At 37.1% G+C, this 22,683-nt stretch overlaps 1 protein-coding gene across 2 annotated transcripts in view; it reads left to right on the forward strand.

Annotated features, from left to right (window-relative positions):
- PRKN (parkin RBR E3 ubiquitin protein ligase) overlaps window positions 1-22,683 on the forward strand; it is a 781,894-nt gene that overhangs the window by 250,519 nt on the left and 508,692 nt on the right. For both annotated transcript variants that reach the window (XR_008465680.1, XM_054196729.1), the window contains exon 3: window positions 10,172-10,412. Coding sequence is in view for 1 of the 2 variants with exons in the window: in XM_054196729.1 (XP_054052704.1) it covers window positions 10,172-10,412 (241 nt within the window). In the remaining variant the exon portion in view is untranslated. The remainder of the gene's footprint in view (window positions 1-10,171; window positions 10,413-22,683) is intronic.

Here is a 22,683-nt window from a genome sequence, read left to right on the forward strand (position 1 = left end):
CATTTACTGAGGAGAAAAGTTTCATGTGAATTTAGTGTTCATTTGACTGTATTTCTCTTCCATTTTATATCAGCATAATATGTTCTTAATGTCACTGTTGAGATACTAATAGCTTTGTAAACACAGTATCAAAAAGTTTGGCTGCCTTCTATGTCTTTTGCAGATCATTGTGTGGAGTTCTAAAGGGAATAAAAATAATCTAACCAGGTATTTTAATGTTGCAAACTCTTTCATATGCTGTCAATAAAACATTTTTATTCAGTTTAAGGATTAATTTATCTTTTGAGAATTTGTGCTAGAAGGCCTGCATTCAAGAAAAGTTACCATATTAATAATGTCATGGTATTAGTAATGCCATTTGGGAATATGTATATAGCATTGCTAAGGTCTCAGATTGTGTACAAAAATAATAACCCTGTAAAGTTTCTAACTAAGAATTATGCCTGTGTTCCCTCCACTGAGCTAGAAATTAACATTAAAGTTTTGTGTCTTATAATGTGAAAAAGATGGAAATGAAGCATACAGTGATTTCTAAGTGAAGGAAGAGGGGGAATTCTGACTTAGTTTAAATTTAATGTGAGAAAGTTCAAATACTATTTCCATTTCCAGCAAATTATTAACTCATTAAGGGACTAGTCAGGATAAAATCGTAAGTCTTCTTCTCTTTAAAGAGTATCATTCAGAGCAGAATCTTTGTAATATATGACCTATTGTGTTATGCTGTAAATCAGAGGAATTTATTTTTGTAAAGGCTACAGTCAAGGCTTCTTGCTACACAGGGGGACCATTAGCTGGAGGAGCTGTAGTAAATCACACAGTGTCTACCTATTCCCGACTTCCGTTGTTCTCTTTGCTAAAAAATAATGGAATCTTAGCTTGAATGTGTATGGATTAACCCTTTTTGTATGACATTACGTAAAAAAGTACCTGATAGAAGAAGTAGCAAGCAGTTCTTGTAGTGTGGTGCCCATGGAAATTCAAAGCAACAGTAAAATCAATGGTTTTAAGTAAATGTCTCGGGACTCTTAGGATTATCTTTCCTTACAAAGTGTAGATGGAGTTTCTTTCTCTCACCTGGCACTTGCATATGGGACAGAGTCTTTACAGAGGTCTTCAGAAAATTCAGTCTCACAGGAAGAGAAAATATATAGCAATATGTACAGGAGTACTCCTATGCTTACTGTTTGCTCTAATCCTGAATTATCAATTGGCAAACACAATCAGGACTGTGACAGCTTTGCAGAACATGACTCTTTCTCTAGGGCAGGTTATGGAGTGGCCCAATTTGTAACTCAGGAGCCTTTCCTGGATTCCACTAAACTTAATTTGTCTGTGTAAAAATAACTATTTTGCCTTTTGCTCCACCATTCTCTAACAGTAAGAGACAAATTCTATATCATACTTACAGTACAGTAACATCAGATTAGATCTTTTTGTATGAAAAACTTTTTTGTAATGCTGTTGTGTTTTGGGATGAGTTTCAGATAGTCTTCAGAGTATCAGATTAGCAAAAATTTGCAGGCATTACACTTCATCAGTGTGGGTCACTCTTATCAGTCCCTAAAATGAGTCCAAAATGTATTGCATTCAATGTGGGATTGTAAAAAGTCTTAGCAAGAAACATCTTTTTACCTTAAGTCTCAATGAAAGTGAGGTTTAAATAAGATACTTGCAAAACTACCAGTACTTACAAAAAAACATACCATGTAAGAGAGAGAAAGAGAGTAATATAGAACAATGTCAGAAGGTCTATTTTGAAATAAAGGGATATTGAACATTCCAGGAAAGCTAATTCAACCGAATCCCCAGTTTCTAGATTTGTTTGAAGAAGGTTTTGCTTTTTTATAATGGGAATGTCTTTCAGAGACATTTGCTTAGGTTTTGGCTGCAGTCCTAAAGCACACATTTCAAACACAGATTTAGCCATTATCTGTCTTTTTTTTTCTTCACTTCTCTTGTTTCATGGAGCAAAAGTGAATTTTCCCAATGCATGAGTCAGCCCAAACTTTAGGCTTCTGTGATGGAGAAAAAAGTTTTCATTAGCAACATGTGAAAGCAAAATTCTCATCTTTCAGGAGGTATCTCCTAGAGCAGGATGTGACTGGGAATCAGTGTATTCCTTTCCACCCCTGGGCTCTTGCTCTCCAGGACACATTCTAGGACGGCCTGGCCAGGATCTGCAAACTCTAAAGGATATGCAAATTGGAACTGCAGCAAGTTTTTCTGCCACACAACAGACTGTTGAGGAAAAAAAATCTAACATTTGGGAAATACTGAAAAACAGTGATCACCCTGGAGATAAATTTTGATAAGGAAGAGATCTATGCATGTAATTCACATATAGTGAGTCACACGTAAATAATTAACATAAAATTGTTCTTTTATTAATTTGAAATGCATCTAAATGCACTGTCCTGCATTCTGAGCCGATGTATGATGCAAAGTTAGGAGGCACCTGGTAGCTAACCTGAATTAACCACTCAATGAAACCCACTTAACCACTCCATGAAACCCACTTAGAACCCACTTTGCTTATTTTCTCCTATAGTTAGCTTGTCATCATTCACCACACAGTCACTAATTTAATAGAAACAACCAGATACATTTTCTAGTGTATTATTGAAACTGTAGTTGCAATTAATACCTTTGTTATTATTTACATTCTGGAAATTTGAAGGGATTCTTCCTAAAATAATTTTGGCCTAATAATGACTTCTTAGTTTTCCAAATTGAAAAGACTTGAAAAAAATATATTCTGTGTTCATTTCTTACCTGTAAGACTCTGAAGTTTCTAACCTTTAGCGAAATTCAGCGGACACATTGCAATTCCAAATTTTTGTCCTTTATCTAGATAACATGGACTATGATTATAATTTCAAAAGGAGAAAATCTGAAGATCTTGGCAGTTTCTAGCCTATTTTATTTGTGTAACATGAAAAATAAATTAGTAGCAATGAGCAGTCATTGTGTTTCCATGTCTTCTATGAGGCCAATTTGATATTCTGTGCGCTTCTCCCCGTCTTAGATGCCACAATCCAGGAGTCCTTGGCAGAGATACACTGTCACTCAAACAGAGTTGCAGTGGAATCACTGATTTTTAATAACTTGGCTTTCATTCCTGTTCTCTGGGAGGGCAAAGAATGGAGAATGTCTTGGAAGAATAGGTGTGCTTTGAGATGGTGGATTTCTGGGATCATTGCAGTCAATAGGATCATGCAAATCCTGTCATCAATTTCTTGTATTGGTAATTGGTGTGCAAAGCTCCACAAAAGTGGACTTGCAACTGAAAACTAGAGTGGGAGCTGGAGGAGTCTAACTTTTCTGAGTGAGGAGATGATGCAGTCAAGTGTACCTGCGTTCAAAAGGAACTTTCACTGTGAAGTTTTCTGATTATCTTCAATTCAAAGCTATGACCTTTATAATGCCCAGTGAGGTAGCATAAGATGTAACCACCTCTAATGGCTGCAGTGGTAAGGAAACCGGCAGGTTGAATATCTCTCCAGTGGCTCCCATCTAAGTGCCCCACTTTCGTATCAACTTCATTTCCTTGCAGAGAGTCTGTAAGTAACAAAACTCTGAGTTTGTTCCAGATTTGTTCCAAAGTTAGTCTTACCTAAATAAATAGTTCAAGACTTGGTAGTCTTCAGTTCAGTTACACTTGCTAATGGGATAAAATAAAAAGGATACAAAAAAAACCAGATAAAAATTTAAGGGGGTGGGGAGGATGGGGAGATAAAAAAATGCATAACATAATGAAGCCACAATAAACATGGCTTATCTGGGAAAAAGTAAATGTATATTGCTGTTTACTGTATCCATCTTCATTTACTGTCATTACAGAAAGAAGTTTTAACCATCATAACACAATAAGGATGTCCTATCCTTATTTTAAAGGTGTTTTGAAAAGGTATTGTCTCATTTCCTCTTAAAACAAGACAATTTATTATATTCTGTCATTTTAATATGCCAAAGGCCTGCCTCCCATCCACTGTTGTTTGCCACTGGTTGTGTTAAAAATGTAGTGATTCTACGTCACTCATTTGCATCTGGTTACCCTCATCTTCACTGAACTGAATTCAACCTGCTGAACTGAAAACTTTCATGTACTCCTTCCTTCAGCTGCAGCAATAGTCTATCTTTGGAACTCTAATAGTAGTCCTTAAAATGTTACTAGATTTTGGATTTAGAAAGCATTGAATCCTTTTTCATAGCACATTTTTTATATCTTCCCTTTTACTCTATTTCTTTGGCACGGTCAATATTTAAACTACTGCAAGAACTGAATAGGAAGAGATTATAAAAATTAGGGTAAAAACATTCTGCTAAGTGAAGGGTTTTCTGCCTTTTCATCATGTTTGTTTGAATAAATAATTTCAATAATACATCTCTTTTTCTTTCTAGGCGTTGCTTAGCACCCGCAATATTCTGAATACTAAACAAGTACAGTAATGTGTAACTCTGAAAATGTTGAAAGGGTGAACTGAAGTCAAATATAGATATATTCCACAGAGCATGTAGTTTCTGATTGCTGGAATTTAAGTCCTGAGCGGTCTGTCTAATTTAGGCCCAGTGGTGCACTGGTTTTTTTCCCTTGCCCCATGTGGAGCAATACATAGTTCATTGCCACTCAGCAGACAGAATTCACACAAACGGATGGCGATACCACATCAGGATGCTGATTTGCTTCATTATTTTAACAGTGGTTAATTTTCCTTTCAGATATTCCCTTGCCACGACCTGTGGTAGAGTCTCTGAGCCCAAAAGCTTATTTGGTTTTTCTTTCTGTATCAGTTGGTTAAATGAAAGTTATTAAGTCTTCTTGCAAATCTTCCTTCCCATTTCTTAGACCATCATGGCTCATCAGAATGTTAACACTGTATCTGTGTTTTTTATCTCTACTTTGAAGCTCATTAATATTTCAGCTTTTGCCCCCTATGTAATAAAGGATATTTTTTTGTTGTTGCTTTTTTCTTCTTGCTTTTTTGAGTCATTGGTCTGCGATCAGGGAATGAAAATAGTGTTGTTCTTCCAATTTATTTCCTTTCTCTGTCTGCTGCTTTTGAGACTTGGTCTTTGCCCTTGGGTCGTGAGAGTGTTAGTGCAACAGTAGAGTGAGGTTTGGTGGGCTTATTTTTCTCTCTTCTGGGAACTTCGTATGTTGGTGGGGTTTTTTTCTGTTTTTCCAATAAAGTTGGTTTGTCATCTGTGCTTTTACATGGATCCTATTGGTTTGAAGAGGTGTATTGTGCTATAGGTATTGTGCTGTTGGAACAGGTTGCCCAGAGAGGTGGTGGAAGCCCCATCCCTGGAAGTTTTTAAGGCCAGGCTGGACGGAGCTCTGAGCAACCTGATCTAGTGGGAGGTGTCCCTGCCCACGGCAGGGTGGTTGGAACTAGATGATCTTTAAGGTTCCTTCCAACCCAAACCATTCTATGATTCTGCTCTGGAGAGCTTTTCTATTATTTCATTCATTCTGCAGATTAATGAGACAAAAAATGTTCCCCTTGTTTTCCCATCTGATATTGTAATGCAGCACAGTTAAGAAAACCAACATTTTGATTCTTGTTGATAATTCCTAGAAGTTTAAAATACTTTTTCTTGAGCGTTTAACTTGTGTGAATCTCTTACTGAGCGGCATCAGGCAGTCTATTATCTGCTTAATCTAAATAGGTCGCAACTAGACGAACTGTTATTGTTTACACTCTATAGGCTGCAGGGATTCATAGGCAAAGATGTGGCTCTCCAGATAATAGGAAAAGTACGAACTGGATCTTTGGTAGTGGAATGTGAACAATTGATTTTTGAGTTTGGTAGGCAATAAAAAAATCCCAAACACCTAAAAAAACCCCCAAATGATGGTTTACATGAAGTGAAAATATTTCAAATGCCTTTTCAAGACAAAACACCACAAGAAATTAGCTTTTTTACATTCAAATCCAAAGCTTCGAATTCTAGCTATTCTCTGCTCTACTGTTTCTTTAAATAAAACATTTCAAAATAAAGCGTATTGCACTTCACAAAATGTAATACTTCACAAAATGTAACTCCCAAAGTGACCTCCTAGTTTGCCCACAGCTGGCAGCACCAAAGGATACCGTGTTATTGACTCAGGAAGTGACAAGGATTCAGCCTTGTGAAGCTCAACTTCAGAATTCAGAAAAAAATATGAAAGCAAAAGGTTTGAATGAAAAAAGGTTTTAATTTCATCTGCTATGAATTCATTTTTCCAAGATGGTCAAAACCCAATCTCTGTAAAGAACCAGTCCTTAATACTGGGTTTCATCGCTTCTGGATCTTCTCAGCTCCCTTTGCTCTAGTGCAAAGAGATGCTTCATGATGTACAATATACACAGTTGCAGTATTTCCCTTTGGAATATGGATCACAGGCATTAATTTGGATCAACAGATAAGACAAGACAGTATCTCTGGAATCATTAATAATAGATATTCTCAAAAGAAATGTTTCCTGAGGCATAAAACAAATACATGAAGAAAATGAAAGTGACATTGACATAAACAATTGTATCTTAAATTTGTGTTACAATAGTAACCTAAGGCAAAACCTAAACGTTTACAGAAATAGTTTGAATTCTACCTCTTTTCTCAGCAAAAAAAAGCTGCAGACAGCCCATCTGCTACCTACGAAATGTAGTCTGCTATAAAACATAGTCACCCTAATTCTGGGAACTGCCTGTGATATTCTCAATATTTTTTTTTCTTGGACTGTCTTCTCACTTTTTTTTTTTTTTGCAAAGGTTGAGAATGACCTTCCTCCTTTAAACACAAGCCAAACTAAATTCAAATGTGGTCAGAAACAACGTTACAAAACTGATGATTTGGGATTCCATGTTTATTACTGATCAGTGACTTCCATATGAAATACACTTAGTGTACAAATCAAAGGATGTTGTTTGTTTTTCCTAGCTGATATCTGTGAAAGCTTATCCTGGGATCTGCTAATTAAGCTTTCTTGTCTGTATGACCTACATTATCATCATCAGTACTGATCTCCATGTTCCAAAGTTTGTTCTTGTTTTGGATAAAGAGATGCAAGAAAGCTGCACCTGCCCTTTTAAAATGAAAACTTTCATTAAATGACATCCAGGAATATGATCATGTGGAGGTATAATTGCCTGTCCTGGTTCAGGGTGGACCAGAGCCAACTTTCTGTCAGGGAGAGAGGCTTCTTGCTGATACTTGTTGCTGTGGCAACCAGGGTCACTGACTGGGTTGTTCACCCTGTGGAGGGGTCACACCTGTGGGGAGGCGTGGACAGGTCAGGTGCCTTGTCTTCAGCTTCAGACAGTCCTCGTCTTCAGCTCTTCTGTGTGGACTCTTCTTTGGCTGTTCTCCAGTGGGGGGTTCTCCAAGGGCTCTTCTCCAACGGACTGCTTCTTCAGTGGCTGTCTTTCTTTAACGACTGGTGTCTGAGGAGGACCCCGTCAGCTCATCTGCCTTTCAATCCCGGTCAGTGTGTTCCAGTTCCTGTTAGTCACTGAGTCCAGTCTGGGACTTCTCCAGTGCCTGCCAGTGATACCTCCCTGCAAGCTTGATATGGTTTTGTGTATATTTGTATATATTGTGTCTATTTCATTATCTTCTTTTAATTTTTTTATTATTAATTTTTCATTAAAGTAGTTTAGTTTTTTTCCTAAACTCATAACTCTCTTTATCTCTCTTCTTCCTCTCCTTGGAGCAAGAGGTGGGGGAGAACATCTGTCATCTTGTCATTGGCCAACCGGGCCCAAACCACAACATTGCCCAAAGTGCAAATTTTACGTCTTTTTTGAACTATGTTGTTCTTGACAGTATGGGAGAGAGAATAAGATAAGATGGGTGTCTTTTGTCAATCTGTACTTTGTTTCTAAGCTAACCACATGCATACCAGTCTGCAAAAAGAACTGGAAAGGAACCTATTATTTTTAAAGATCAATCAGTTTAAACCATCCAGCTAAACGTGTACAGCAGTCATGATCAAGCAAGAGTGGTTGAAAAAGGTTGTGGTTTTGCAGGAGCATTTTCTTTGATTTATGCAGCCCTTACTGTCCTTCTTGTTCTCTCTTCTGTACACTCAGTGTGACCGTGGCACAGCGTCAGGCTGTGAACTGAATCAGGGAACTGATGCAAACTTTAAAATGAAACAAACTGAGAAGGACAGTAGATGTTAAGAAAAAATAAAAGGCAGGACAGGGGTTCATTAGGCAAGCAAAGCTGACAGAAGAGATGCTCATTAAAACATGGTTTGACTGATTGACAGTTGATTAGGGGTTTCCAAGGTTGTGAGTTTTTACATATATACCCTTTGTTTTTACATATATTTCCCTTTGTAATTCTAGCTGTAACTGAGCAAATCACTTTTGAGTTCCTCATTCTCCTAGGTTATTAATTTCATTATTAATTTCCCTTAGGTTATTAAATTATTTAATGATATGTAGCATTCTTAGTTGGAGAAGTTTTAGAGTGACAGCTGTGTTTTGTATTTTGTGTTAATGAGTGAAATTATTAAGCTATTTAAATGGATCTCATTAAAATATTATGGGCAACAAGTTGAACAAAAAAAGGAGACATAATGTTTTTAAGTTGAAATCTAATAACTGCTTTTTTTGCGTATGAATACTGCAGTGTCCTTACTCTGACAAGTGTCTGCTGGATGATTACTGCTTCGCTAAGGAGAGAGTGTGTTATTAAAAATTCAATTTAAAAAAAAACACAGATTTTTGACTTTTAGAACTGCATTACGTAAGAAAGGATGGAGCGGGAAATACTGAGAAGTAATGCAAGAGAATGAAGTAAACCCACTAAACAAAAATGAAACTGGAGGAGAAAAAGTGGTAGGAGAGAGTGGGATAGTAATAAACAGCACTAAAATATCTGCAAAGGAATCTTTTGCAATTAAAAATGCATGTAATAATTGCAAATAAAAACTAAACATTTCAAATATTATGTAGATACTGAGATGAATGCTTCTGAATTCTCTTTCTATTCTTCCCGAATATAATCAGCCTTCTGTCTTTACATTTCAGTGCAGACATGACCAACCTAATGATGCTGAGAAGAGTTAGAAAATTATTTTCTTGAGAGAAATTCAAACTTGTTTGTGTATAGGTTGATGTTGTGTAGGTTCTCATTCCACTGAAGAACTAGATGTGGATCTCCAGGAGGTATCACCTAAAAAAAAGAACAAGTTTTGTTGCAAGATGTGCTGTGGAAAGATCAATACAAGGCTTTCTTGAAAGCCCTTCAGTAACAGTAGTTCATCTGAAAGCTCTGTAATTTCTAGTTCTAAGGTATTATTTTGTTTTCATATTCTGTATTTGGAAAATGCTGAACAAAATGTGAATTCTATCCTGATTTATCGTGAATAAACCTTTCATAAGATCCTTATTCAGCCTGCGTCTTTCTAAGACATGAGACCTGGAAAGACTGTCTAAGAATCACCTCTGATGAGAACTGAGAAAGAGGAAGTACTTAAGTATATGTGAGATCTCTTGGGCGAATGGGTAGCAATCCTTTTGTTTTACCAGGAAGGACTATGGCGGTCATGAGATCTTCCACAAACTTTCTCTCATTCTGAAGACAACAGTTGAAAGTAATCTTTCTTTGGAATGAATGAGAAAAGCATACTGAGTCTACATCTAAAGCCAGATTTAGATTAAAAGTTACATTAGGGAGAAGAAATAAGTATCAGTCTTCATCAGTAGCATCATCTTCCCTGTTTCTGTTTACAAAGATACTTTGGAGTAGCTTGGTCGTGAACTTTCTGTGATTGTCAAATGTGACCCTAAATTGCTACAAGAAGAGTATGTATCAGCATTATCCGCGCAAATGCATTTTATGTATTGAATATTCTTGGCACTTGGATTAGTTGTGCTTCCTCTGGAGTTTTTCCTTTGTACCAGTAAACCAGAGTTATTTAAAGCTGTTGGCTCTGGTGCACCATTTCCTTGTTAAATGTTTAGAATTTGTAAGTGTTGTGACCCTTTTGCCAATGTAAGTAATCCTAATTCCAGCAATTTATACTTGTCACTTTGCTTTAAACTCCATTACTGCACACTGAAACTCTACACAAAGTGGCTTGAGACCATTTAAAAAATAACAAATTTGAGATAGAGGGATTTTGTCCCTTATGTCACAATTAATTAATTATTGGGATTTTGGTTTTTTATTGCAGAATTGTGACCTGGCCCAGCAGAGTATTGTTCATATTGTTCTGAGTCCACAGAAGAACAGTCAGAACAAGGATGAGACAGCAGATAACCATGCTGGAGGAATTCTAAAAGCCTTGGAAAGAGAATCTGAAAGTCTAACACGTGTAGACCTCAGCACGAGCATCCTTCCGTCCCTCTCTGCGGGATTGGCTGTTATTCTGGATACTACAAAAAACAGTACTTCTCTTCCCTCTGAAAAATCAGGTAAATCAGTGATTTGGTACATTTCAATGCAAAGACCTGAACATTTTTGTGTTTCTCAGGATGAACAGTTCTACACCACAGGAAAAAAACCCCAACATACAGTTGCTTTTAGTTATTAAACAAAAAATACAACTATATTAAGAGGTGATAAGCATATGATGTGTCTTCTAGCAAAATAATTTTTCATAGTGGATAAATCGAGTGATTTCTTGCATTGTTTCTGTCTCTAAATTCTATTGTGCTAATATTTTTACAAATTATTACAAGCTGGCAAAAGCCCCAGAGATCTACAAGAAGGCAAAAAATAGTCTGTAAAATTTCCACAATGGAATTTTCCTTAACTACAATTTTGGGCATCTTATGGGTTGGAAATGTGTTTAGTTCCCAATTTGTTGTAATGTTTTCATATCCATACATTTTATAAAAAAATATTTCTATACAAATAGACATTATTTATAAAAACATAGCTGCCACAAAATATGGTAATTCATACTATGGATTTTAGTAGGTCTTCATCCACCAAATTTTTACTGAGAATATATTCTCTTCATGAAAAATCATCTAAGGCACAGGTTAAGTTACTGCAAATGGGTTATGCTGTAATATTTAAAATTGTTCATGAGAAAGAAGCTCATCAGTAGGAAACAGAGGAATCTTTTAGCAATTACATGAATCTTCTCAGAGTAATCGCTTTCTCACACAGTCTAGCTAACGCTTACCGACAACTGTTTGTCCCCCGTGAAGCGACATCATTCTGTGCAATACCAGAGTCTGAGTTCTGATTTGTTTTGATAGCCATCAGAGATATCTTTTTAGAAAGAACAGTACACAAATACCCTTTATAATAAAAAATTTGGAAGATAATACCAAACATATAGGACCAGAGTAGAGAATATACTTTGTGAATATGACACATACCTCTGTGACTAAGCTGACCACAGAAATCATCATGCTTAACATAATGGCTACTGAAACTGTTGAAATAACTTCTAGAGAGTTTCTTAAGTAACTTGTGCAGAAAATAAACAATTCGTGGGAGGGTCACGGAAGTATTCCACAACTGACTTGGTCAACCTCTCACTGCCAACTAGTGATGAATGAGTGCAGTTTAGGAGCAAATTAGTACCTAGCTTAATGATCCGCATCTCCCAATCTGAATGAATAATGAGATAAGAGGGAAGCATGCCCATTTAAATATGGTAAACTAGAGGCAGGGTTTCATGCTGGGCTTACTGTCAAAAGCAAGGCAATGGTGTAAGCTTTTTAATGCTACTCTCTATTTATTTTTTCACTACTGTATGTGATATGTACAGGGCTTTAGTAGTTGTGCTGGACTTTACAGAATAGTTTATATGTGTGTAAGGCCTTTTAAAATTTGTCAAGTGGTCTATTTTTCCACAGACTGCAAACCCTATGAAGCTGAGTAAAAAACTGATAGGTATCTTCTGTTGCAGCAAATATTTTCATGGCAGAACGACAACTGAGGAAAAAATGTATTGAGACTATATGTGGACTAGTTTTATCTGTGATTAAGTTAAATAGATTTTTTTTTATCCTAAGAAAAAAAAAAAAGAGCCACTCTAATGACTCAACAGTTCTGCCTGGAAAGATGTTAGTACTTTTTAAAGTACTTTTTATAGGCCTGTTATCTACTCCTTGGCTTGTTTTGACTCTGACTATGAAAACTTGCGTGTGTCTGTTCAGCCCCACCACTTTTGTTCAATATGGGGGACTTTGATGTTTTTGTTATTAGGGTTTGGGTGGGTTAATCTGTAGTCACATAATTCACTGAGTTGTGGAGTAGTCCAGGTTAATAATAATCAGGCAAGAAAAAAGGAAAAAAAAAATGAATCCAGAGATCAGTTTTCCAATCAACTTTACTGTGTAGCGAGGATTTTCTTTGGCACAGCTGAAATGAGTAATAGTAGTGGGAATGAGTGGCTGAAGGCTGCGTATGCCACCACTGCCACTTGAAATTACACTTATCAAGCTATTGTCTTAGAAGGGTGATGGTTGTTGTGATCAGTCTGCAGTAGAAACCTACATAGTAGAACCAAGTATAATCTTTTTTTCTGTGTGTGAGAGATCAAATGCAATGAGTAAAGGACAAATTTAAACTTACAGTTTAGAGGCAGAGGATTCATTAATTGATTATTGTTTAATCTAACATGCTACACAGCTATGTATGAAGCTGGTGAAGGGTCTAGAGCATGAGTCTTATGAGGAGCAGCTGAGGGAGCTGGGGTTGTTCAGCCTGGAGAAAAGGAGGCTGAGGGGAGACCTTATCGCTCTCTACAACTACCTGAAAGGAGGGTGTAGAGAGGTGGGGGTCCGTCTCTTCTCCCAAGTAACAGGTGATAGGACAGAGGAAATGGCCTCAAATTGCACCAGAGGAGGTTTAGATTGGGTATGTGGAAAAAATTTTTCACCAAAATGGTTATCAAACATTGGAAGAGGATATGCAGGGAAGTGCTTGAGTCACCGTCCCTGAAGTTATTTAAAAGACACGTAGATGTGGTACTGAGGGACATGGTTTAGTGGTGGACTTGGCAGTGTTAGGTTTGCAGTTGGACTTGATGATCTTAAAGGTCTTTTCCAACCTAAATGATTCTATGATTAGATGTCATCATTATTACTTAAGTCTTTTTCTTTGCAACTTTTGAATATCACCCATCTGGTCTGTTCCCTAGAATATCCTGGTGTTCTGTAGCTAGCTTTTTTAAAATGCTTGCATGCAAGTCGTCTCTGTCATCTTATCTTCTGATGTTCCTCTTTTCACAGAGGAGTAAATAAGGTACTGGTATGTATTGACTGAGGTGTGCCAAGCTGTAAATTCTAGCAAAAAGAGGGACTGATTCTTTTCCACCTAGTTAGGAAATGCTTTACCAAAACTTAATATATGTTAAAACCTCCTGTCCTTACAAATAAGACAAAAACGAGTTATGGCAGGCAGAACCTGAGTATTGCTAGTGCGTAAGAGCATAAAGTAATGAGCTAGTTCCCAGACTGCGTAAAAGTCTGATGTGTGAAAGACAGAGGCAAAAACATTTAGAAAGGAAAGCTATGGTTTAGGGTTTGGTAGTAAGAGTTGTGCATAATTCCGAGAGATCTGATGAAATAAAAAAAAAAAGTGTCACTTTTATTCAGGGTATTGCTGACATGGTACGAATACTTTTTCAATGGTATTCTGTTGATTGTGTGTTAAAAAGTTCCTATGCTGTGTAACTGATATTACATTTTATTATGATTCTTTTAATCAAAATGCCTAAAAGGATCAGAATTTTTGTGTCAGGTTTGTTTGAAGTAAATCAGTAGTCTAAGCTCCTGAAGTATTTCAAAATTACTTCAGTTTTATAAAACTTATAATGTCCAATTAGTTCCAGACGGGACAGTGGTATGGTGTGCATCTCTACCTCCCCATTTTAACATGGTGTTGGGCTGAGTACCGTTACCTAGTACCAAGCTGAGTACAACTGCAGCTTTTTTTTATCCCCTTTTTGAGAATGCCATCAAAATGGGAATACTGATCCATCCAAAATGGCCTCCAGCGCTGCAAGAACATCTCTGTTGATACTCTGAGATGTGAAGCTCTGTAAGTGTTCAGCAACTGCACCAGACAAAGGTGTTACAAGTACAGTAACGAACTTATTTTCTCATGACCTGATTTTGCTTCACTGTGTCACAAAACTCAATATCAAAGAATTTACTATTCCCTTAGAAAAGGGAAAAGGATTCCTAAAATTTCTCTCACGTCATTTAGCTGCATTTTTACATGGGAAGTTAATCAGTATAAAGATTTTTTTTTCCCCTTGGCATCTGTACAAATCATTTGTGGATTAATTATAACAAAAATTAATTAATTAAATATACTTTAGGTCCATGGTATTGTAAATCAATATTTTGAGGAGGAGGAATCAGTATTCTGTATAATTTGCATTGAGTAATTAGGTTCTCTTTTCCCCAAGTTATCAAAATTTTGTTCTGGCAACAAATGATCCAGAGTGCTTACACTGAGCTTTCTTAAATTTCTTGAAATATAAATACAACATTTAGTGGTGGTTACATGGTTCTTATGGTAGTTCTTTTGACAGACATTAATTTGGATAAGGTTCATATTGCTGTGAAAGAAAAGTCATAAATTACTTAATATGCAACCGATGTATTGTTTCAGTAGACACATTCAAGTAACTAGGTAGGTTACTATGCTATTTTTTGGTTTGATGAACTGACAGCTTACTTTTGTATTAGGATTAAACCACTTTTAATGTAAATGAGAGTGCATTATGTAGCACGTGGTGATTTAGTCTACATGTGATTCAGAGATTTTAAAATGCATTCTTTTATGAACTTTTAAATATGAAATGAAAAACAATTTGAGGATCAATCTACATACAGAAAAGGGAAGGAACTAATGGACTTTTGTAGAAAAACAGAATAAAGTACCAACTCAACAATAATATACTAGTCCTGATTTTGGCAAATACATTCTGGGAAGCATGGCTGCACTTGTCTTCATTACGTGCTGTGTAAGTGTACTGTATGCACGATTTTGTTTTAAACTTTGAAACAAAACTTTACAAAATACCTGCATTAACAACTCACTTTGTGCTAATGGTTGGTTCCTACACATTGTTAATCATTATCACTATGCATTCATCACATATACAAAACTGTTAGACTTTAGCTGTTAGACCTTTTATCCTAAATTTGCTGTGAGTGTACAGTACCACAGAGCTCATGCCGTGTAGGTCACACTGATGCCTTATAGTCACAGAAATCAAGTTGATAAGGCCTGAGAGCTCTTTGACAAAGAAAGCAGACTTGTCTTCCTTCCTCTCCATCTTCCTTTTCTTGTTTGATATTTTTATACTGTTTGCTCCCATCCCAAAATGGAATCTCCTCTGCTTATCTTGATTTTGGTTTTGGTAGCTCCCCTTCATGGGTATTCCATACCTGCATGATGTTCTGGCCATTTGCAGTCCCTTGTTCTTGTTTTGGTTTTGGTTTTTTTACAACCTTTTCTCACTTGGACGTCTCCTGTGTACAACTACACGCATCTTCATCCCTTTGGTCACATTGTTCACACACTTAATGCAAAATGCTTACGTGTTGTGCCTGACTAGGTCATCACAGTGTTACCATATGCTTTTCAGAGGTAACCATATTTTAAGTATGCTCATCTGAGGCCTGAAAATCCTGGTGTGTACTACAAGAATATTATGACTAAAACATTTGTGTATGGTACAGTGAGATTACATTTAATTTTGAATCAATCCTGCTAAGTATTTCGTATGTGTTGAATGAGAACTTCTTTAAAGTTTTAAATGAGTTTGCAAGCTGATTGGTACATGTTGTATTGCAAAAGTTCTCAAACTGTGATCCATGTTTGAAGCTCTGAGATTCAGAAGGGTACTGATGATCCATTGGGATAACGATCACAGTGCTGTAGCTCCACTTACTTGTTTTCAACTGCGAAAATATATGCAATCGTGTCAGTATAGTTAAATTATCCCTCTTGATTAGTTGCTGTAGCTTCTTGGATTATGCTGTCTGAGTAGGTTTGGAGGTAGGGGAAGGCATGTCTGGAAGACAATGCTTCCTGTTAAAAGTTACTCGTAATATGGTAATGTTTCTGAAATAATACTTTATTTTTTGATGCACAGCATAAAAGAGGTTTTCTGGATACAAGTCACATCTCAGCCACATAAGAGCTATTATACAAGATCAAACAAATTGCCTATCTAAACATGGTTCTCTTCCTCTTTTAATACTTACCTGGTTTGTATCCAATACTTCAAAAGAAAGAAAAGATTCTTATTATGTAATATTGGATTTAGAGATTACTTTTTGCAAGTAATCACCTCTGTCTGATTATCCTTCATGTCTGCTACCTGGGTAAGTCGACAAGAACAATAATGGCATTCTCTAAACTGCCCTTCATTGAAATAGCACTTCCTAAACAGTTGCCAGTGTCAATTCAAGGGTAAATTGGAGAACAGAGGGAGAGTTTTCAGCCCACCAATTAACTATTTCTAATTCTGTCAAAATTTCTTTTGAAATAGTTAAGCTTAAGAAAAATATTCTGGCTATTCTGCTTCCAGTAGGGTTATGCAAATTTGTCATTACAAAGTCCTTGGAAGTTTGCTCTTATGTATATTGTATCTTCTGTTGGGGTTATTAACCCTTGATAACTCACTGCTGCAATACTTTCAAGTTCTATATATAAAAATTGATATTCCCTCTTCACCTTCCAGCAATAGCAAAAAGTGATTTTATAATGCATTAGCATAATGGAACCTTTTCAATAAAATGATAAATTGAGCCCATTGCAGAAAACAGAACACACACGATAATTTATTGCAGTCAGTGCCATGCTGGAGACCTCATTCGTATCATATGCTTTTAACACTGATGAGAATAGTGCCATTTCCCCACACCTTACATGTCTGTGAAATTCATTTGAGAGGAGAAATGTTCTTTTCTAATAGAGCCAAAAGCACTTCTGGGAATGCTCATCTTTACATGACATAATTATCTCCCATGAACGTGTCTAATTACTTTATTGTTTTTACAGACCCTTTCATGTTAATTGAAGCTGGTAACATTTGTTAACTCCCCTATGGCAAGGGGTGGGGTGGGAACAGTGTTGTGTCCTTGGAATGTATTTTGATTGTTCGTGGGTGACAGCATGCAGGGGCTTTCTTCTGCAAAGGCATCACTCGCATCTTTTTGCCACCAGCTGGAGGTGGCATTTGTAGGTGTAAATGTTCTGTGTTGATTAAACAAAACTGTAAATGTTATGTTTTCCAAAATAATTGTTGGCATGAATTAATTACTGATGCCACAGGGAAAAATAGGAAAGCAACACTTAGGAAACACCTCTTATGTGTAGAAACACAATAATAGAGGTGTAGGGTGATTCTTTTTTAACAGGAAGAGTCCCATTATGAGGCACAAATAAGAAGAATGCTTTGTTTAAAGTTCATTAGAAGGCAGTAGTTGCTTAGTGCTTGCACTACATGGTCTCTGCTATGAACTCTTACCACTCGAAATGACATAAGAGACATAGTCTTCTCTCAAATCACATGCTTGAGATTCATTAATATCATTGGGAGTTCTGCGCACACAGCAAGGACATTGGGAGAACAGACCTATTAGAAAGGCTTGATCTACAGAAAGTAATTATATGGAACAGATAGTTTAATAAATTCAGTTAATACCAGAAGATAAAAAATCGCCATACAAACCACATCCTGCTCTTTCTTTATAAAGACAAACAGCTTCAATGGGACTAAATTTGAACTTCTATGAAAGGTAAAGATCACTGCACTTGGCAGGGGAAGATAGATTCTCTGATGGGGCTTTTTTGAAGAAAATAATGGCCGTGGTAGGGAAATGGTCAGTCACTTCAAAAGATCTAATTCATATTCACAGAAAAGCAGAATTAAAGCCAGTGCATGTTCTTGCATTGCTCTGCCAAAAAGTCCTTAGAATTTTGCCGTCAGCTTTGTTTCAGTGAAGGTTTCACATTTCCACTGCTACCTGGGTGACTGTTGCTAGAGATGCCAAGATGTCCATTCAGGCTTTTCTTCAGAGACTGCCAACGGGGATTTCAGTTGTTATGATCGTCTTTTGTGCCTCTGGTTTTTTGTCTTTTTGTTTGTTTCTTTCTTTCTTTCTTTTAGAGAATATCTAACCATAGGAACTGAGATTCTGTATCAGCTTTATGTGGATTTCCAGAAATCCTTTAGTGTAGGGCATTTTTCTGCTGCTCTGAGGTACATCATTGAACCTTTTGCTTAAACCTTGTTCATTCTTACACATTTTTCATGAGGCAACACTGCCTGCATTATGCCCAGCAACTAAGATTTTTTTTCCAGTTAGAAGAGAATAAAGATCCGTGCTGTGCAAACAACCATTGTCCTATTTAATTACTAAATATTTGCTACAAGCTTCTGGACTGTTGATGTTCTATGGAATCTGTTGGCACTGGGCAGGAGGCTGAATTTAGGATTACAGCATTTGTGATCAAATTATCAAACTGACAGGGAAAAAAAAATGAAGAAAATGTCTTCCTTGGTCTGCCTTTCACTTTTGAGACAGAATGATACAGTGCCCTGCAAGTGAAGCTGTCTGGAATATTTCTGTGCTGCATTATATGTGCTGTGGCACCATTTTTTGTACAAATACTGTATCAGAATCACAGCTCCCTTAGTGAGGTATCCAGGGTCTGGAAGTCTCTATTTAATGGTTTTCCTTAGGATTAAAAACTAGCATTTTTGAATGCTAGTTCAAAAGAACATGAATCTTTGTATTCACTGATACACCTAAAACTGTATCTTATAAGCTTATCTGTACTGTTGGCATCTGCGTGGGTATTCAGTCTTAGGTTTTTGACCTTGAGAACATCAGATTCTGATTTAGCAGTTTTATCCAACTGCTGCCATAACTGGTATTTGCAGATGAATGCTTCAGATTTAGTTTTGACAGTCTATCTACCTGTAATGATTTCTCATTTCTGGAGTAGAACATGTGTGACTAGACTTGCACTTAAAATGCAAGCCCATCTGGGGGGCGTGTGCGTATATATATATATATATATATTCATATATTTTAACTACCCTCCCACTCAGCAAGACAAAGATTAAAAAATCAAAGGTGACAGGTACATCCTGGAGCAAAGTGTTTGCTGAGCACCAGCGCTCTCTTTCCAAGCTTCCATGATGCCCTACTAGTGCAACGGTCGGTTCTGTGGCTCTTGACATGTACCCGTCAAAAGACAGGGACAGAGAAAAAGAAACATGTGGATGTGGGGATGTGGAATCAATGTGCAGGGGATGGGGATCAGCAGGATATCATGCTCCAGTTTGAGCCTTTTCACCATGTACGGTGTACGTTGATGTTCAGCTTCAGATGCGCAACACTGCGCAACTTACCAAGGATTTTACAGTAAACCCTGGTATCCTCTTTTCCAGTGCTGGCTGACATTAGTTTATTTCAGATTTGCTATGAAGATGGTTTAACCAAAGTTGTAACAAAGATCAAAGTTCATTTGAGCAACCAAAGTGCCTGGAGCCCTGATCTCTCCTTTTGTTCACCATAACTTTGTCCTTAGTTTTGTCACACAGTAAATACTCAGTGTATATTACTGGAAGAAAACAGGCTGGCAACAATCGGTTTGTTTCTGGTTTAAAGCTATACCACTTGACAACCAAGTTTTTATCTACTGCAACTCTCCTCAGCCTCCACAAATTATTTTTGAAGTAGCTGAATCAAATATCAATAGTGTTTTAAATAAATTCTGAACTGTAGATATGGTGAGATGAAGATCTTGATTAACATTATCAGGGACTTTCCCTAAGCAGATTTTAGTTCTCTTGAAAAGAATGTTGTGCTTATGTAAGTAATAATGAAATAAATAGCAAAATCTCCACTGTCTTCAGCTGTGGAAGGGCAAGATCTAAGTTCAAGATTTAATGCAGACTAATGATTATGGATATTGTACTTTTATACCTCATGTTACCCAGTCTCAGGTGAATCGCTACAGGTTGTCTTATCCTGATTTCTAAACCATATAATATTGTCCACAGTGATTTCCAGTGAATTCCTTCAAGTTTCTAAAGGGGCCCTACAGGAAGGATGGGGAGGGACTCTTTATCAGGGAATGTAATGATAGGACACGGGGTAATGGCCTCAAACTGAAAGAGGGTAGATTTAGATTGGATATCAGGAAGAAATTCTTTCCTGTGAGGGTGGTGAGGCACCAGAACAGGTTGCCCAGGGAAGTTGTGGGTACCCCATCCCTGGAAGTGTTCAGGACCAGGCTGGATGGGGCTTTGAGCAGCCTGGTCTAGTGGGAGGTGTCCCTGCCTGTGGCAGGGGGGTTGGAACTAGATGATCTTCAAGGTCCCTTCCAACCCAAACCATTGTGTGATTCTGTGATTTTCTAACTTGATAGGAACATAATGATGGCCATAGCTGAGCTAATACTTAACTCATCTTGAGCAGTATCTTCTGACTCTAACTATTGTGAAATATTTAGGATGGAGATGCAAAAAATTCTGTTTCAAACAGAAGTATTACCTGTCCTCCATATTCCATCTTCTAATCTGTGTTAGAGATTTTTCAAGTATATTAAATTTAGCAGTATAGATGTGAACAAATATATTTTATTTCTGCCATCCAGGCACAAAGGCCTGTGTTTGACCAGCAATAAGTAGTTAAATAAAACATCTTCATTAAATATTGCCATCTGTAACAGTAGCTTTCATTCTGCTATTTCTCCTTGTTCTCTTCTATATTTCATTTTACTATTCCTGTTCTCCTGTAAGTCCCCCAGAGTCCCGGTACTGAAATATCTTTCTCTAACTAAATGGCTTATAAAAATACTATAAATATAGCAGAACTACAGGGCTGATTACCTCCTGCACAGACACATAGTAGATCAGAAATCTGAGTTAAATACTGGAGATGTAGAGATAATTCCTTGATTGTTTTTTAGAGTATTGTGATCCCTCATTGAGTAATGCATGAGAATCAGCTAGAAATAAATGGTTACTGATGAAGGAAGCAGGGAGGCATCTAGATGAAATCTTTTCTCTTTAGAGGTTATAGGAATGTCTTCTAACTTACAGTATGACTTGGGAATTCAGCACTAGAAAGGAGAGCCACAGCATATACATTTGTGAAACAGTCAAAAGGATTGTCTACAAAGAAAAATAAAAAAAAGCTTTCTTAATCTCATGTGTGATGGGAGAAAAAGAACAGGCTTTTGTAGAGATTAGGAAGTATGAAGTACATCTCAAGTTGAATGTACAAAATAGTTAAGTGTTGCTGTTTAACTTCAACCAAACAGTTCTCCAAAATCAATTGGCTTAATTGATTGGTGTGGTACTACAGGAACAACTGAGAGTTAAGCTGGCAGCCACTGGTTCAGCGTCACACTAATTGGGAGTAAGTAACAACCAGTTGCTAAAGCTGTGTTCTGTACATAGTGTGGCAAGGAGTGGAGCCTCAACAGTTCATGTGGTAGGAATGCTAACGTGGGGCAGAGGGTGCTTTCCTAAACTGACAGGTTGAATGAAGAATGATAGTAGGACTCGGTGTAAATTAGTCTTCTTGAGAAGAGAGTTGCTATGCACTTCAGTCACTAAAATGCAATGAACATTTAATACTAATATCAGATCTAAAAATGCTCTACGTGTAGTATCAGAAATATCTAGTAATTGATGAATCAGAGAACACATTGATAAATGAACCATACCGCATATCGATAACCTCTCTTACTGAGAAGTCCCACAGGGCCTACTTATTACTGCTTCCTCACTTGATCGTAGGTTTGCATTAAGGGAAAAAGCTGTAATCAAGGAGTTATAGTGACAGATATCTAGATACAGTCTTACAAACTTCGTCTTGAGTTAAGAATTTAAACATTAGCTTAATTCCTTATGATAGAGAAGCCATTGTATTCCTTCTGCATAATAAAGTGCATTTTCCCATTGTTTATGAAGATGATCAAGCCACCAGGTTTTATGCTGAAGACCCCCTGAAGGGTCTCCCCAAAGTGCAGTGTGGAATGGTGATGAGCTGAAGACTAAGCTCTCCTAGGTAGAACTGTGTATCTTGGCAAAGCAAGGGAGCTCACTGTGTGGTAGGTACCATCACCTCACTGTGGGGAATTTTCAGATGTGTTGAGGCAACTGTAAAAGTTGCAAGCGTAGGACTAGTCTATATCACTGTTTCAAAGATTGAGAATGTTATTTTCATGCTTCTTATCAAATAACAGACGTAGATGCTCAGCAGGCTGTACGTGTAAGCGGGTCAGCGAGGATTACTATGGTTCAATTCACTGTGCATTTAACTTTAATGCAATGAATCTTGCTGCCTCTCAGCTAACCAGTGGATGGGGTATTCCGTCAGTTAATGCAGGGCTAGGGGAGCTTTGAGGTTCAAGGTCTTGGGGATCAATTTACAAGTGCACTCTGTCTCGCTGTCTGTCTTTCGGTCCTTCTTCTTCTGAAATACTTTGTTTTGTGTTTTCCTTCCTCCACAGGATGAAGTTATCTCTTTGCATATGTAAAAATTGAACACTCTAGTACACCCTTGCTTTAAATAGCTGTTATTTACTGCCCATTGCTTAAATACCTAGGGCTGGTTTTAATAGCCTGGAAGGCCTGCATCCCATCTTCCCAAACTTTTTTGCTGAATGGTTTAAAGAGATAAAGAAACTATTGACTTAGATTTATGTTTTCAAAACTGTCTTCTAAAAACC

Source organism: Rissa tridactyla, chromosome 3 (assembly GCF_028500815.1).
Source record: "Rissa tridactyla isolate bRisTri1 chromosome 3, bRisTri1.patW.cur.20221130, whole genome shotgun sequence".
Lineage (NCBI taxonomy): Eukaryota > Metazoa > Chordata > Aves > Charadriiformes > Laridae > Rissa > Rissa tridactyla.